At 40.6% G+C, this 18884-nt stretch overlaps 1 protein-coding gene across 2 annotated transcripts in view; it reads left to right on the forward strand.

The window, feature by feature from the left end:
• Positions 1–18884, forward strand: part of LOC124709124 (DNA helicase MCM9-like) — a 172146-nt gene that overhangs the window by 44284 nt on the left and 108978 nt on the right. For both annotated transcript variants that reach the window (XM_047240782.1, XM_047240783.1), the window contains one exon: positions 2142–2248. In XM_047240782.1, the coding sequence (XP_047096738.1) occupies positions 2142–2248 (107 nt within the window). The remainder of the gene's footprint in view (positions 1–2141; positions 2249–18884) is intronic.

Here is an 18884-nt window from a genome sequence, read left to right on the forward strand (position 1 = left end):
ACAAGGAGGCTTTCATAACTTGTAGACATCACAGTACACCTCTTCAAAGAAGAACAGATTGAAAAATAAAGATGCTATTGAATCCACACCACACAGTAAGTGCAGTGGCTTTAAGTGCACAAGGCGTTGTTTAACAGTATATCAAATTCAGCAGTTATATTTATAAACTGGGCACTGTAGTGTAAAATGTGCCTCGCCGCTCCACAGAATATTGCCCGACTACCTGTAATCAACTCCAATCCATGACAGAAATCGAAGAGAAAATTCAGAACGTTGCTGTGTATCATGGGGTTTCAGTTGCTGTACCATGAGGATATTGTACTGGTACCAGTGTAAAATAAACCACAAAACTTTCCATGCTGTTGTAAATGGGATAGACAACTCTCGTGACATTGCACAACACTAGCACTATCCGGGCATATGCTGCATGGTCAGTTACAGCAACACCAACCTTGTCAATAACTTCTGCTGGACTAGGACACTTTCCTCTTCTAGGTGCACTCCAAGCTCACTTGTGTTTTTGAATTTCATTATCATCTTCATTAAGTCATTTAATGATATCAGGCCTGTTAGAACATTCACTCAGCAATGCTCTCTCAATGCAACGTTGTAATTGCTACTGTTCACATAAAACAGTTTCACTAACAGTGCGTGGTCTCTCTTCTCAATAGCTATACTGTTCACTCACGTTATGGCTTATCGAATTACAGCATGGATGTCATATTATCATACAAACAGTGTACAATGGCAGATTTGCATGTGGTGGCCAAAATTGGAACTAATTTTTTCCAGCATAAATTGGTTCCATTATCGGAAGACAGTCATTTTCTCCATCAGTAGGTGGCAGGTGACAAGTAGCATGAAGTTCTTCAGTTAGTTTATAAACTGTGCTGGAGCATCTGGGACATAGTTTTACTACAGTATCGTAATCGTAATACTGTTAATGCCGTTGATCCCAGTGACCAGCTGACAAGAGCTGGAAAACTGGAGTGTTTTAAAGGGAGCTAGTGTGAGGCTATGATGTGATGCCCAGATCATAATGTCTGCACGTGTTCTCGTTACTCTGCTGTATTCACCTAACAGCGTGTTAACTGCTGTATCAGATCCCCATTACGTGTTCTTGTACAAGAGATAGAGTTTCTTGCACCACGTCTCACAAGGTAACAAATATGTTTGTCTCTCTTCCCTTGGGTTTCTGTGGCAGTCTTCTTTTTGCTGAATATTTATTTATCATTTGATGGATGGTGTTGTAATGTGTCGAAGTGCTGACCGACTTGTGACATACCGGCACGTCTCCTGCTTTATCTTCTATCTCTGGCTTAACTTTCTATTGCCTGTGGCTATGCGAATGAGTTTCAGTAAGATTTCCCACACCCTACTGTTCTGTGCCTTAACAACACAGTAGCATGTCTAACATGTTTGTGTGCCATACAATAATTATAGCTCACACGTGCCCGCGAAAGGCAAAGGTCCCGAGTTCGAGTCTCGGTCCAGCACACAGTTTTAATCTGCCAGGAAGTTTCATATCAGCGCACACTCCGCTGCAGAGAGAAAATCTCATTCTGGAAACTTCCCCTAGGCTGTGGCTAAGCCAGGTCTCCGCAATATCCTTTCTTTCAGGAGTGCTGTCCGGCCCCGGTAGCTGAGTGGTCAGCGTGACGGCATGTCAATCCTAAGGTCCCGGGTTCGATTCCCGACTGGGTCGGAGATTTTCTCTGGTCAGGGCTGGGTGTTGTGTTGTCCTAATCATCATCATTTCATCCCCATCGACGCACAGGTTGCCGAAGTGGCGTCAACTTGAAAGACCTGCACCAGGCGAACGGTCTACCCGACGGGAGGCCCTAGCCACACGACATTTCATTTCATTTCAGTAGTGCTAGTCCTGCATGGTTCGCAGGAGAGCTTCTGTAAAGTTTGGAAGGTAGGAGACGAGGTACTGGTGGAAGTAAAGCTGTGAGGACGGCGTGTGAGTCGTACTTGTGTAGCTCAGTTGGTAGAGCACTTGCCCGCAAAAGGCAAAGGTCCCGAGTTTGAGTCTCGGTCCAGCACACACTTTTAATCTGCCAGGAAGTTTCAAATGCTTATCATTTTTATTGTTTAGCTATGTATTTAATTACTTTTAATTTTGTTTGCATTTGCAGGAGCAGGTTGCTAAACTTAGTGTGGGGTCTATTCCACGTTCCATGTGGGTGACACTAGAAGATGACCTGGTTGATAAATGTAAACCAGGAGATGATATTACAGTATGGTGAGCATGACTTGTATTTTTTAAATTCGTTGTATAGTTTCCCCCCCCCCCCCCCCCCCCCCCCCCCCCTCATGCTAACTAGCCGATAATGCTGTAAACAGTACTTCATTTTATTAGAGAGGATTCTATGCTGCCTTTTTCTTCTATAAAAAGTATATCTCACTTCACAACAGATAATGGTTTAAGAGTGGTGGTTTTATTTGGATAGTTCAGAGGTATGTTATTGACCTCATGTTTTTTTGCAGTGTTCCAGACTAACCTCAGACACAGAAAATTTTCATGAATGTATATAAGAATACTATGGAAAAATATATTTAATACATCCATAGACATTCTTAAAAAAAGCTCAGAAAAAGAGCTGAGTCGGGGGGAAAAGAGTTACACCAAATTACTGCTGTTTATCTTGCTTAATATTCACCTATATCTGTGAATACTGAGTACTGTTTGCAGTATATTAATACCTGTCATACATCTTCACAATAAACACTATTACTTGCCACGTAGCATCCTTCCGTGTAGCTATTCCGGTAATTTGCAGAGTAAGTGGCTAATGAGGTAGGTTTTCAATTTTCTTGTGAATTAGTAGGAATTCCCATTTTCTTGCTTTGTGTTGGGTGGAGGCTTGTTGAATATCTTTCCACCTATGTACATTTATGCACTATAAACTCAGGAAAAGGAAACAAAATCTACATAAAGAATTTGTGATAGTGCAATCATAGTTCAACTGAAACTTATTTTTGTCAGTAACAAAAAATATTAAGCAGAAAATGTGTTGGTAAGTGTGTTCATAAGAAATCCAGATTGTTTAAAAATTCTTCTGCAAGATGTACAGTTATCTCTGTCACACAATGTTCTTATCCTCCCTTCTGCCGAATAAACACATATTTACTTTAGGAGCACTGCCCTGTAAGATAATTCCATAGGACAACAAAAAGTGAAAATATACAAAACAAGCCATCACCCTTGTTTTTAGGTCAACACAATGAGGAATTAATCTCTGTAAACATGCTGGACATGACAGTGGTCACAAATAACAGCAATAAAATATTATATGGAACAGTCTTGATCACATAAAACACTTTTATTCATAAGTGCTGACTGGTTTCGACCTGATGTGGATCATCTTCAGACCATACTCTGTAATTTGGTGGACAACAATAATATAATAACAACAGTAATACAATGAACACTAAATTAAAAATAAATTATAGTTGAACTTTCTTATAATGACATTGACATTGACATCTCGGCTATAACGTCATGATTTCTGTGGCACGGCCTTATTCCTTGTGAGGAACATACTTCTCATCCTTGCTTAATATGACAAATGTATATGCATGTACCTTTTACATAACATCATTTTCAGCCTCAGTTATTAACAGGATTTTTGAAGAAGAAAATCTGTTGTTTTAATACGGCAGCCTGACATATTCTCTCTGCCTTTCCATCAGCAATAGATGTAGAATGGACACCTCACCTCATTGTTAATAACACATTAGTGGTGACAATTACAGAACTTGTCAACAATACAAATTATGTCAATTTACATAACAATTTGTTAAGAAGTGCACGCATTTTAAAACAGCATGGCCAGTAAACGAAAAGTTTTGACAGTGGAAGAAAAAGTGAAAGTGGTTCATGAAATCGAGAATGGCACTAAAAGTTTGTCATGTGTCATCAATTTGTAAATTTCATGGTCCAAATTATTTGGAGGAACAGGGATAAAATTGTTACTATGTATGAACAAAACGGATCTAAAATTAAGCAGATAAGAAAAGCTGAACCGAGCAATTTGGATGAAGTGCTGCTTAAGTGGTTTAAGCAACAGAGAGGCATCAATGTACTCATTAGTGGACCTCTCCTTATGATTAAAGCAGAAGAATTTGCCAAGAAAGTAAAAGATGAGGAATTTGTGTGTAGCAGTAGGTGCATTGACAGATTCAAGTAATGTCATGGCATTTTCCCACATGCTGTTAGAGTGTGGAAAGGTAGAGAAATAGTCTGATGGTGGTTCAAAGAACACTCTGCCAGGCACTTAAGTATTAATTACATAGTAGTGATGTAGATAAAAAATTAGTCTTATTAATAGTGGAGTGATAAGAGATAGACCACATGTTCAGATGGGCAAGCTCACAAGTTGTTCACAGCCAACAGTTTAAATTTTGCACTCACATACACTCACATTGTATGATTTCAAACAAGCATAATGACCTGATGTGACCAGAAGCAGATATTAATGCTCAAACGCTAAATGAGACACCATGTGTAAAATTCCTTGGAGTTAAAAGCGTATCATCACATACATAAACTAATGAAGAGAAGCTCAGTCAGTTGTATTTTGACCTTAGAGGCAGTTGTCATTGGTAAAATATTATACAGAACAGTTTTGGTCACATAGAAACACTTTTACATGCAAGTGGTGACCGGTTACAACCCAATGTGGATCATCTTCGGACCATACTCTGTAACTTAGAGTATAATAGAATAGAGGGAAACATGTAAGATAATGAACACTGAATTAAAAATAAGTTATGTGATGTTATACCCAGTGATGATGTGGGGAGATAAAAGCACAGAGTAGGCAATGATGTCAACTGCTGACTGTGTTGTGGCATCATGGAGTTAAATAGCAAAAGTCCTGCCCCTTGCTTGTCACCCTAAATCATTTTTAGCCAAGTGGATACAACACATGAGGCAGCATGAATATAAAACTTAATATGTTCATGTTGTCTGACATATGTTGCATATGTTGTAGCCTGTTGGCTAAGGATGACATAGGAAGACAGGCAAGGGGCAGGACATCTAATGTTTAACTCCGTAACACCGCCAATAGTCAGCAGTCGACATTAGTGGATGGTATCTACAGTTTCTGTTCTGTGCCATCGTCTCCTCATATTTTCGATAGGTATAACGTCATATAGAATGGAAGTTTCTAAATTACATTCTTTCTAAATTACTTTCTAAATACTTTCTAAATTACATTATATGTATTTGCAGTTTCACTGCTCCACCCCCTAGCTTCATAAAACATGTTCATTATTCTAATGGCTTCTAAAGTGTCACTAACAGAAGGGATAGGCATTTTATTTATGTATTTCTTCCTTCCTTCCTTTCTTCCTCCCTCCCTCCCTCCCTCCCTCCCTCCCTCCCTCCCTCCCTCCCTTCCTCTTCTTCATCATCTCTTCGCTCACTTCATGGTCACTGTATCCCCGAGTCTTCAATTCATTTGCAATTTAATCTTCAGTTTGTGCTGCGGTTGTAACGAGGTCATCATCTATTGTTGCATACATTTTATAGTCACACTGATTTCTGGCAGCAATGCAGATAGCACCAGATCATCAGTGTCATTGAATGTGTCTTCAGTTTCAGCGGCATTTATTCCTTCAGTTGTGATTCCCACATGACAGAAACAGTTCTTGATGGTTTAGGCTGTGACCCAGCTCCAAGCTTTGATAATGAATCTGACTGCATCCATCAATGTAATAGAATAATTCTACTTTTTCTTAGTGCATTGTATCATTTTCAGTAATATGGGCTTACAGTAGTGGCATTTCAGACTCCTAATTACTCCTTGGTCTGTGGGCTGCAATAAGCTTGTCGTATTAGCAGGAAGAAAAAGAGCGTAATATTCTCCAGATCAGAGAGTGCAGGATGTGCTGGACAGTATTTTCCTTTCCAGACTTCTAAGCCCCCAGTTCCAACACCTTATGCCAGCTTCAGGACTTCAGAGGTCATCCAAACCTTGTTATTAGCATTGGAGTGCATTGACAGATTTTTTTACATGTTTAAAATACCTAGGATTTTTGATTTACAAATCATGGGCAGTTTTTCTGTACAAGCTCTGCTTTCTCTTATATTATTATGATGGTCATTTCTCCCTATGTAGGTTCAGAGGAGAAAGTTATTGATTGAAATTTCAGGAAAGATCTTGGTACAACAAAAAATGTCTTTGTTTTCATGATTGCCACCGCAGTTCACGTATCATATCCATGGCACACTCTCCCCTATTTTACAGTAATATGAAACAAGATGCACTTCTTTGGACTTTTTCAATGTCTTCCATCAATTCTGTCCTCAAGGATCCCATATCACACATCAGTGACCTAGCAGACGGCAAACAAGTGTAGCGTAGGCAGTCTCTTTTGTAGACCTGGGATAGACCTGTTGTAAGTGTTCTGCCAATAAAACACAGCCCTTGGTTTTTCTTCTCCACAACATTGTCTCTGTGATTGTTCCAATTTAAGTTGTTTGTAATTGTAATTCCTAGGTATTTAGTTGAATTGACAGCCTTTAAATTTGTGTGAGTTATCATGTAACCAAAATTTAATAGGTTTCCTTTCATACTCATTTGGATGTCCTGACATTTTTCCTTATTCAGTGACAATTACAGTTTTCCTTATTCAGTGACAATTGCCACTTTTTGCTTCACATATATATTGTGTCTAAGTCATTTTGCAATTAGTTTTGATCTTATGATGACTTTACTAGATGGTAAATGACAGTATCATCTGCAAACCATCCAAGAGGGCTTCTCATATTGTCTTCTAAATCATTTATATAGATTAAGAACAACAGAGTGCCTATAACACTTCCTTGGGGAGCACCAGATATCACCTTTGTTTTACCGATGACTTTCATTCGATTACGAGATACTGTGACCTTCCCAACACAAAATCGCAAATCCAGTTGCACAACTAAAGCAATACTCTTTAGGCATGCAATTTGATTAGAAGTCTCTTGTGAGAAATAGTGTCAAAAGCCTCTAGAAATATAGAAACAATTTGAGATCCCCTGTCAATAGCACTCATTACTTCATGCAAATAAAGAGTTAGTGGAACCTCAATATTACAGTCTCCAATTTTATATTTTTCACAATTTTGCACCATAAGTTGTAGCCTCTGTGAAAAACCCACAAAATCAATGCTGAAAATTCCCCAATTTTATATTTCTTCCTAGTAAGATTTACCTCAATTCTAAGTTCTTACTGGATGTCTCGCTCAGTGGGAGGCGGCGGAGTTAAGGGAATATTGTTGGCCATTGTAAAGAGGAGAGACATGAGAGAGGAAAGCTGACATAATCAGCAACTGGTGTTGCCAACACAACTTTCAACATTTAGCTTCACGATGTGATTATGATACAACTACTGCTAGGACGCAGCGGTAATGGAAACACGATAGTCGATCCAAAGCATTTTGGACCGATAAAACATGTGACGAGGGGCCCAGCCACCGCCTTATCTTGTACCGCTTATAACTCAGTCTCATCTTTTTGCATATATCTACAATGTACTGTAATCAGCAACAGATTCAAACACTGAGTCTTGAAGAATATGCTCGGTCCTAATCAAAGAAATATCTCCCATTTCTGGTTAGTGAACTCTTATTGGCTGGTGACTTGTTGAGCCACCCAATAGCCAGCGCAAGCACCACACGACAGTAACACATGTAAAATGAGTTCGTGTACTGGATGTGTGGAGAGGGCAAGTGGCCTGTAAATGAAAGGAGTGTGGGTAAGGGCGAAAGCATTTTATGAAGTGCTGAAAATGTACTTTTCCAGTAGATGATGTACTGTGACAGAGATGTCACATGAAAATAAAACAAGGGTTTTGTGATAGCACATTTTAAAAACTTTTGTGTTCAAATCTGAGACGATAGTTGCAAATATTTCACACACTACTCACATATATACTTTGCACCACACACTCCACTCAGTGTAGATCATACAGATTGACAGCAATGGTAGAGGGCATGAAGCGAAACTGTATAACCTGGCTTTATTTCAAATTTACATTTTACACAGCATACAGAAATTCACTGAGCCGACTTCTAATAGGCTTGTAATGTCAACTGGGCAAGTAAACCCATTTTTTCACATCTCCGTTTCTGTCGTCAAGCCAAAAATAACACTTCATCAGTGATGATCAATGAAGTGCAGCTCATAAGGAAAGCAGTAAACAATAACAGCAATGATGACAAAGTTTGTCATTAAGCATATGTCCGTATTTGTGCTTATGGTTTAACCACTTAGCTGTTGTGATGTTTTTGGTTTAATTCAACATGTTCATAAGTTTTGCTTTTTTCTGGGTGAGTACAAAGGATGATCTTTCAAAAACGCATGTTTTGAACGTATAATTTGTGGTACTAGCAGGTCAGAAAATAGCTTGACTACCTTGTACTCAGATACCAATTTAAGGTTTTTGATGAGTTTGTACTTGCTGTTACACACCTGTGATTTTCACGAACTGATGAAACTCATTACCACAAATTTTTATGTAAACATTGCATTGTACATTAAATTTCTTTCACTTGAACAGATTTTATACAAAGTATTGGAAAGGATTGCAATTTTTAATCATATATGAAATTACATTCGTTTTTGCTCATATCTTGGGGCGTTTTAACATTTTCTTCGATTCTGAATTTTCCTCAGTTATGCATTATTTAAGTCTGGACTGCCTGAATATGTAAAATAGGGGTTGCAATGTAGTTGTGTTTAACAAGAATAAAATTTTCTGAATCCATGCTGACTGTGTGTTAATAGACCACATCTTTGAGGTGATTTATAATGTTTGAACACAGTATATGTTCCAAAATCTTACTGCAAATTGACATCACTGATATGAGTCTTTAATTCAGTGGATTACTCTTATTTCTTTCTTGAATATTGGTGTGACCTGTGCAACTTTCCAGTCTTTTGGTATGGATCTTTCATTGAGTGAATGGTGGTATATGATTGCAAAGTATGGGGCTATTGTATCAGCATGCTTTGAAAGGAACCTAATTGGTGTGCTATCGGGGCAAGATTGCATGCCTTTAAGCTATGTTGCTACACTGATGATATATACTTATATGTATCTCAAATTGGCAGCTGTTATTGATTCAAATTCTGGAATATTTACTTCATTGTCTGTGGCGAAGACATTTTGGGAAACTGTGTTTAATAAGTTGGGTTTTGTGGCCCTATCATTGGTAGTATTACCACTGATATTGCACAATGAAGCTATTTATTGTGTACAGTACAAGAAACCAATTATTAGTTTATCCTGGTTGTGAAGTGTAACCTCTACTCAATTTCACTGCAAGATAAACTACTTCTAACAGCAATAAACATGCTGACACAAATTGTATTTGATCTATCCTTTCTGAACACTGTTAGGTCCTTCGTAAAAATTTTGGCTGAACTTATCTCTGGCTTTAGCCAGCTTTCAGTACATAGGATGATTTGAGCCTCTAGCACTTGAAGCCCTGGTTCTTCCCCAATACAGCTATGACAATTTATAACTACAGTACTGATTGCTGCTATGTTTACCCTCTTCCTGTGTTTGTCCAGGATCCTTCAAAGACTGAGGCCCTATCTGCACTTTCCCAACACCCTCTAATCTAAAAAAACCACCTAGTGCATTTTACACAGCCTCCACTATCTGTGTACCCACCTCCTGTGTGTAGTGGACACTTGACCTATTAAGCAGAACCCGAAACCTGAGCTCTTTGCAGTTCAATGAGAAGTCTATATGGTCTCCTTTCACGTTTACTATCAACAAAGTGCATTATAAACAGATGAACTTCAAGTGTGATTTAATTATTGGAGTGTGACTGGCTCTTGTATCCTACTGCAACACTGCTGTATGTACTGTGAGAGCTGCAAGCACAGTTAATCACTCATGAATTAGAGGTCAGCCGAACATCATGCATAGCAACAGTATTTCACATGTGTGAAATGTAGGAATGGCTCATCATCTGAATCGCTCACAAAGGTCACTCAGTAACATTATGGAGTTAGCAAATCTTAGTATAGATGTACAATAAGTTTTCCATAAAGTATTATTCTTTGCAAATGAGAAGACTAGTCATGTAAGTATTAAAACAAGGAGTGATAGATTAATGGCAGACAAGACCTATAACTGATGGGGCAGCTATGCTGCCTAGCAAAAAAAGTGAAGCAGACAGAAAGGGAGAAGGAAATGAAATACAACTTTGCAGGCAGTGAGGGGATATTATGTTAATTCAGTGCTTATAAAATTGAGTCAAATTTACGAAGAACTTGGCAGTATGAGTCCTCTCTTCGTTATGATGATGCACCTCTCGCTGGTCTGGTTGCTAGTGCTGTTACAGTTGGAAATGGTGTCACAATGTCATTGTATCATCCTCTCCTAAAGCAAGCTGGCCCACAGCTGTTGTAATCGGTCCTCGATATTGTGTATACTGGCACCAGGATGGAGATGATATCCGAGCTGGTCCCACGAATGTTCTGTCAGGAACACCGAACGAGGTGGCGCAGTGGTTAGCACACTGGATTCGCATTCGGAAGGACGACGGTTCAAACCTGCGTCCAGACATCCAGGCATTCCATGATTTCGCTAAATTGTTCGAGGCAAATGCTGGGATGGTTCCTTTCCAGGCACACGGCCTATATCCTTCCCCATCCTTGACACAATCTGAGCTTGTGCTCTCTGTCTAATGACCTCGATGTAAATGCGACATTAAACTCTATTTTTCTTCCTCCCTTCTATCGGGGACTGGTGTGGGGACCTTGCTGTCTGTGGAAGTACCTCAACATCACAAAGACAGTTTGTGGAGACCTTTCGTGTCTGGACGAGCATCGTCCTCTTGAAAAAATGACACCACAATATTGTCACATAAGAGCTAACACATAAGGATGCAGTTTGTTCATGACTTAATGTTGTGCTATCGGAGTTCCCTCAAACATGGTAGCATCTGAGGGAACTCTGACAGCACAACGATTCGTCGTGAACATTGTCATGTGTTAGCTCTCATGTGATGGATGATCAGGATTTATTTGATATTTTATTTATTTATTTACACAGCTGGTTCCATAGGACCAAATTGAGGAGCAAATCTCCAAGGTCATGGAACATATCAGTGCATGAAATTACAACATAAAAGTAATAAGAGATAAAAATAAAATGTTTATTAACCCGACAAAAGTCAATCCATAAGTTTAAGTAAACGCAATCAACAAAACAACAAGAATCGGCTTAATTTTTCAAGGACCTCCTCGACAGAATAGAAGGAGTGACCCATGAGGAAACTCTTCAGTTTCGATTTGAAAGCGTGTGGATTACTGCTAAGATTTTTGAATTCTGGAGATAGGTTATTGAAAATGGATGCAGCAGTATAGTGCACATGTTTCTGCACAAGAGTTACTGGAGTCCGATCCCTATGCAGGTTTGATTTCTGCCAAGTATTAACTGATGAAAGCTGCTTATTCTTGGGAGTAAGCTAATATTGTTAACAAGAAATGACAGTTATATATATATATATAGTAGAGGGAAAAATTCCACGTAGGAAATATATATCTAAAAACAAAGATGATGTGACTTACCAAATGAAAGTGCTGGCAGGTCAACAGACACACAAACACAAACATACACACAAAATTCAAGCTTTCGCAACAAACTGTTGCCTCATCAGGAAAGAGGGAAGGAGAGGGAAAAGACGAAAGGATGAGGGTTTTAAGGGAGAGGGTAAGGAGTCATTCCAATCCCGGGAGCTTGAATTTTGTGTGTATGCTTGTGTTTGTTTGTGTGTCTATCGACCTGCCAGCGCTTTCGTTCGGTAAGTCACCTCATCTTTGTTTTTATATATAATTTTACCCACGTGGAATGTTTCCCTCTATTTTATATATATATATATATATGGATATGTGCGTGTGTGCGAGTGTATACCTGTCCTTTTTTCCCCCTAAGGTAAGTCTTTCCGCTCCCGGGATTGGAATGACTCCTTACCCTCTCCCTTAAAACCCACTTCCTTTCGTCTTCCCCTCTCCTTCCCTCTTTCCTGATGAGGCAACAGTTTGTTGCGAAAGCTTGAATTTTGTGTGTATGTTTGTGTTTGTTTGTGTGTCTATCGACCTGCCAGCGCTTTTGTTCGGTAAGTCACCTCATCTTTGTTTTATATATATATATATATATATATATATATATATATATATATATATATATATATATATATAAAAAGAAAGATGATGAAACTTACTAAACAAAAGCGCTGGCAGGTCGATATCGACCTGCCAGCGCTTTTGTTTGGTAAGTTTCATCATCTTTCTTTTTAGATATATTTTTCCCACGTTCATATCATATATATATATATATATATATATATATATATATATATATATATATATATAAAAAGAAAGATGATGAAACTTACCAAACAAAAGCGCTGGCAGGTCGATAGACACACAAACAAACACAAACATACACACAAAATTCTAGCTTTCGCAACCAATGGTTGCCTCGTCAGGAAAGAGGGAAGGAGAAGGAAAGACAAAAGGATATGGGTTTTAAGGGAGAGGGTAAGGAGTCATTCCAATCCCGGGAGCGGAAAGACTTACCTTATGGGGAAAAAAGGACAGGTATACACTCGCACACACACACACATATCCATCCACACATACACAGACACAAGCAGACATTTGTAAAGGCAAAGAGTTTGGGCAGAGATGTCAGTCGGGGCGGATGTACAGAGGCAAAGATGAAGTTGAAAGACAGGTGAGGTATGAGCGGCGGCAAATTGAAATTAGAAATTAGCGGAGATTGAGGCCTGGCGGATAGCGAGAAGAAAGGATATGCTGAAGGGCAAGTTCCCATCTCCGGAGTTCTGACAGGTTGGTGTTAGTGGGAAGTATCCAGATAACCCGGACAGTGTAACACTGTGCCAAGATGTGCTGGCCGTGCACCAAGGCATGTTTAGCCACAGGGTGATCCTCATTACCAACAAACACTGTCTGCCTGTGTCCATTCATGCGAATGGACAGTTTGTTGCTGGTCATTCCCACATAGAACGCTTCACAGTGTAGGCAGGTCAGTTGGTAAATCACGTGGGTGCTTTCACACGTGGCTCTGCCTTTGATCGTGTACACCTTCCGGGTTACAGGACTGGAATAGGTGGTGGTGGGAGGGTGCATGGGACAGGTTTTACACCGGGGGCGGTTACAGGGGTAGGAGCCAGAGGGTAGGGAAGGTGGTTTGGGGATTTCATAGGGATGAACTAAGAGGTTGCGAAGGTTAGGTGGACGGCGGAAAGACACTCTTGGTGGAGTGGGGAGGATTTCATGAAGGGTGGATCTCATTTCAGAGCAGGATTTGAGGAAGTCGTATCCCTGCTGGAGAGCCACATTCAGAATCTGATCCAGTCCCGGAAAGTATCCTGTCACAAGTGGGGCACTTTTGGGGTTCTTCTGTGGAAGGTTCCGGGTTTGAGGAGATGAGGATGTGGCTCTGGTTATTTGCTTCTGTACCAGGTCGGGAGGGTAGTTACGGGATGCAGAAGCTGTTTTCAGGTTGTTGGTGTAATGGTTCAAGGATTCCGGACTGGAGCAGATTCGTTTGCCACGAAGACCTAGGCTGTAGGGAAGGGACCGTTTGATGTGGAATGGGTGGCAGCTGTCATAATGGAGGTACTGTTGCTTGTTGGTGGGTTTAATGTGGACGGACGTGTGAAGCTGGCCATTGGACAGGTGGAGGTCAACGTCAAGGAAAGTGGCATGGGATTTGGAGTAGGACCAGGTGAATCTGATGGAACCAAAGGAGTTAAGGTTGGAGAGGAAATTCTGGAGTTCTTCTTCACTGTGAGTCCAGATCACGAAAATGTCATCAATAAATCTGTACCAAACTTCGGGTTGGCAGGCCTGGGTAACCAGGAAGGCTTCCTCTAAGCGACCCATGAATAGGTTGGCATACGAGGGGGCCATCCTGGTACCCATGGCTGTTCCCTTTAATTGTTGGTATGTCTGGCCTTCAAAAGTGAAGAAGTTGTGGGTCAGGATGAAGCTGGCTAAGGTAATGAGGAAAGAGGTTTTAGGTAGGGCGGCAGGTGATCGGCGTGAAAGGAAGTGCTCCATCGCAGCGAGGCCCTGGACATGCGGAATATTTGTGTATAAGGAAGTGGCATCAATGGTTACAAGGATGGTTTCCGGGGGTAACAGACTGGGTAGGGATTCCAGGCGTTTGAGAAAGTGGTTGGTGTCTTTGATGAAGGATGGGAGACTGCATGTAATGGATTGAAGGTGTTGATCTACGTAGGCAGAGATGCGTTCGGTGGGGGCTTGGTAACCAGCTACAATGGGACGGCCGGGATGATTGGGTTTGTGAATTTTGGGAAGAAGGTAGAAGGTAGGGGTGCGGGGTGTTGGTGGTGTCAGGAGGTTGATGGAGTCGGGTGAAAGGTTTTGTAGGGGGCCTAAGGTTCTGAGGATTCCTTGAAGCTCCGCCTGGACATCAGGAATGGGATTGCCTTGGCAAACTTTGTAAGTAGTGTTGTCTGAAAGCTGACGCAGTCCCTCAGCCACATACTCCCGACGATCAAGTACCACAGTTGTGGAACCCTTGTCCGCCGGAAGAATGACGATGGATCGGTCAGCCTTCAGATCACGGATAGCCTGGGCTTCAGCAGTGGTGATGTTGGGAGTAGGATTAAGGTTTTTTAAGAAGGATTGAGAGGCAAGGCTGGAAGTCAGAAATTCCTGGAAGGTTAGGAGAGGGTGATTTTGAGGAAGAGGAGGTGGGTCCCGCTGTGACGGAGGACGGAACTGTTCCAGGCATGGTTCAATTTGGATAGTGTCTTGGGGAGTTGGATCATTAGGAGTAGGATTAGGATCATTTTTCTTCGTGGCAAAGTGATATTTCCAGCAGAGAGTACGGGTGTAGGACAGTAAATCTTTGACGAGGGCTGTTTGGTTAAATCTGGGAGTGGGGCTGAAGGTGAGGCCTTTGGATAGGACAGAGGTTTCGGATTGGGAGAGAGGTTTGGAGGAAAGGTTAACTACTGAATTGGGGTGTTGTGGTTCCAGATTGCGTTGATTGGAATTTTGAGGTTTTGGAGGGAGTGGAGCTGGAAGTGGGAGATTGAGTAGATGGGAGAGACTGGGTTTGTGTGCAATGAGAGGAGGTTGAGGTATGCTGGAAAGGTTGTGAAGGGTGAGTGAGTTGCCTTTCCGGAGGTGGGAAACCAGGAGATTGGATAGTTTTTTAAGGTGGAGGGTGGCATGCTGTTCTAATTTGCGGTTGGCCTGTAGGAGGATGCTCTGAACAACAGGTGTGGATGTGGGAGAGGAAAGATTGAGGATTTTTATAAAGGATAGGAGTTGATGGGCGTGTTGATTGGCTGAGTGGATGTGTAGGTGAAGGATTAGGTGGGTGAGGGCAATGGATTGTTTGGTTTGGAACTGGTATAGGGACTGATGGAAAGAAGGGTTGCAGCCAGAGATGGGAACTTTAAGTGTGAGGCCTTTGGGGGTGATGCCAAATGTCAGACAATTTGCCGCCGCTCATACCTCACCTGTCTTTCAACTTCATCTTTGCCTCTGTACATCCGCCCCGACTGACATCTCTGCCCAAACTCTTTGCCTTTACAAATGTCTGCTTGTGTCTGTGTATGTGCGGATGGATATGTGTGTGTGTGTGCGAGTGTATACCTGTCCTTTTTTCCCCCTAAGGTAAGTCTTTCCGCTCCCGGGATTGGAATGACTCCTTACCCTCTCCCTTAAAACCCATATCCTTTTGTCTTTCCTTCTCCTTCCCTCTTCCCTGACGAGGCAACCATTGGTTGCGAAAGCTAGAATTTTGTGTGTATGTTTGTGTTTGTTTGTGTGTCTATCGACCTGCCAGCGCTTTTGTTTGGTAAGTTTCATCATCTTTCTTTTTAGATATATTTTTCCCACGTGGAATGTTTCCCTCTATTATATTCGTATACAAATGTCTGCTTGTGTCTGTGTATGTGTGGATGGATATGTGTGTGTGTGCGAGTGTATACCTGTCCTTTTTTCCCCCTAAGGTAAGTCTTTCCGCTCCCGGGATTGGAATGACTCCTTACCCTCTCCCTTAAAACCCATATCCTTTTGTCTTTCCTTCTCCTTCCCTCTTTCCTGACGAGGCAACCATTGGTTGCGAAAGCTAGAATTTTGTGTGTATGTTTGTGTTTGTTTGTGTGTCTATCGACCTGCCAGCGCTTTTGTTTGGTAAGTTTCATCATCTTTCTTTTTAGATATATTTTTCCCACGTGGAATATTTCCCTCTATTATATTCATATCATTAATTTGAAGCCAACAATCACGTTTGTTATTGTTATTGTTATCGTTATTGTTATTGTCACTGTTACATTTCGAAGTCTTTTCTGTCGTCTTATTTCCTCCTTCTGTTTTTGCCAGCAGTTTCACTTTCTATTCACCTTCTCCTTTTTTACCGTAATCCAGTATACAATTTTATCCCAATTTTATCCCGTCGATATACACTCAATAATACGTAAATCACTTCGAAACCATAAAAAAAAAAAAAAAAAAAAAAAAAAAAAAAAAAAAAAAAAAAATTCCGCTTTGCTGCTATAAAATCCAACGTTTCCAGTCCACAAACAGTTCCTTTTAGCTATTAAACAACCCTTTCGGCAGTTTTAATAACTTTTGCTTTATTTCCATTTCCGTTTTTCTCACATCACCGATCATTTTTAGCCGCTTCCCACAGGTTTTAACGTCATTATTTCTTCATCAAACAATTGTTAGCTTCATTTCCATAATCTGCCACCACCAAACCACTCCTTTTAATACATCCTCACGTAGTTTTTTCGAAATTTTCCCGAATTTCTCCACCCTTTAACGTGTTTTGGCGGCAACACAACCACCTAACCTTTATGCACATCATTATCTACCTACACAAGTTCACCACAGGATCAACATAGCCCAGCCCTAACCAACCCTTTTTCGCCTTTCTTCACACCAGATCTCCATTTGCTTTCTAATTTTACCTTTATCTCTCCCCATATATTTTTTCATATTTATTTTCATTTTCATTTCAGCCTCGTGTTCCACTTTCCACCTTCTAGTACCATGTCACTCTCACAACACCTTCACAACGACCCCATTAAGTTTTATTTACATTCCCTCCGCAAACATGCCTTCGCCCTAGCCAGATTACACTCCCATATTTTATTTTCTCAGGCTTGTCTGACATTTGGCATCACCCCCAAAGGCCTCACACTTAAAGTTCCCATCTCTGGCTGCAACCCTTCTTTCCATCAGTCCCTATACCAGTTCCAAACCAAACAATCCATTGCCCTCACCCAACTAATCCTTCACCTACACATCCACTCAGCCAATCAACACGCCCATCAACTCCTATCCTTTATAAAAATCCTCAATCTTTCCTCTCCCACATCCACACCTGTTGTTCAGAGCATCCTCCTACAGGCCAACCGCAAATTAGAACAGCATGCCACCCTCCACCTTAAAAAACTATCCATAAAGAAAAAAAGTCTTTGCCTTTACAAATGTCTGCTTGTGTCTGTGTATGTGTGGATGGATATGTGTGTGTGTGCGAGTGTATACCTGTCCTTTTTTCCCCCTAAGGTAAGTCTTTCCGCTCCCGGGATTGGAATGACTCCTTACCCTCTCCCTTAAAACCCATATCCTTTTGTCTTTCCTTCTCCTTCCCTCTTTCCTGACGAGGCAACCATTGGTTGCGAAAGCTAGAATTTTGTGTGTATGTTTGTGTTTGTTTGTGTGTCTATCGACCTGCCAGCGCTTTTGTTTGGTAAGTTTCATCATCTTTCTTTTTAGATATATTTTTCCCACGTGGAATATTTCCCTCTATTATATTCATATATATATATATATATATATATATATATATATATATATATAAAAAAACAAAGATGATGTGACTTACCAAATGAAAGTGTTGGCAGGTCGACAGACACACAAACAAACACAAACATACACACAAAATTCAAGCTTTCGCAACAAACTGTTGCCTCATCAGGAAAGAGGGAAGGAGAGGGAAAGACGAAAGGATGTGGGTTTTAAGGGAGAGGATAAGGAGTCATTCCAATCTCGGGAGCGGAAAGACTTACCTTAGGGGGAAAAAAGGATGGGTATACACTCGCGCGCGCACACACACACACACACACACACACACACACACACACACACACACACACACACACGGGATATGTGTGTGTGTGCGAGTGTATACCCGTCCTTTTTTTTCCTACGTGGAATGTTTCCATATATATATATATATATATATATATATATATATATATATATATATATATATATACCAAGTGAAAGTGCTGGCAGGTCGACAGACACACAAACAAACACAAACATACACACAAAATTCAAACTTTCGCAACAAACTGTTGCGTCATCAGTAAAGAGGGATATATATATATATATATATATATATATATATATATATATATATAGAGAGAGAGAGAGAGAGAGAGAGAGAGAGAGAGAGAGAGGGGCCAATGTCAAAATGCCCAGCCTTGTGAACAGAGGTCGACAAGACTTTTGTGAACTTACACCACTTATTGCCCGAACCACCCATTTCTGAGCCAAAAATATGCTTTTAGAATGGGAAGAGTTACCCCAAAATATAATACCATATGACAGAAGCAAATGAAAATAAGCAAAGGAGACTAATTTTCGTGTCAAACGATCACCCACTTCAAATACCGTTTGAATAGTAAGAATGGCAGCATTAAGTCTTTGAACAAGATCCTGAATGTGGGCTTTCCACAACAGTTTACTATCTATCTGAACACCTAGAAATTTGAACTGTTAAGTTTTGCTAATGATTTGCTCATTCTGTGAAATTAAAACGTCAGATTTTGTTGAATTG

The sequence above is a fragment of the Schistocerca piceifrons genome, chromosome 7, assembly GCF_021461385.2.
Source record: "Schistocerca piceifrons isolate TAMUIC-IGC-003096 chromosome 7, iqSchPice1.1, whole genome shotgun sequence".
Classification (NCBI taxonomy): Eukaryota; Metazoa; Arthropoda; class Insecta; order Orthoptera; family Acrididae; genus Schistocerca; species Schistocerca piceifrons.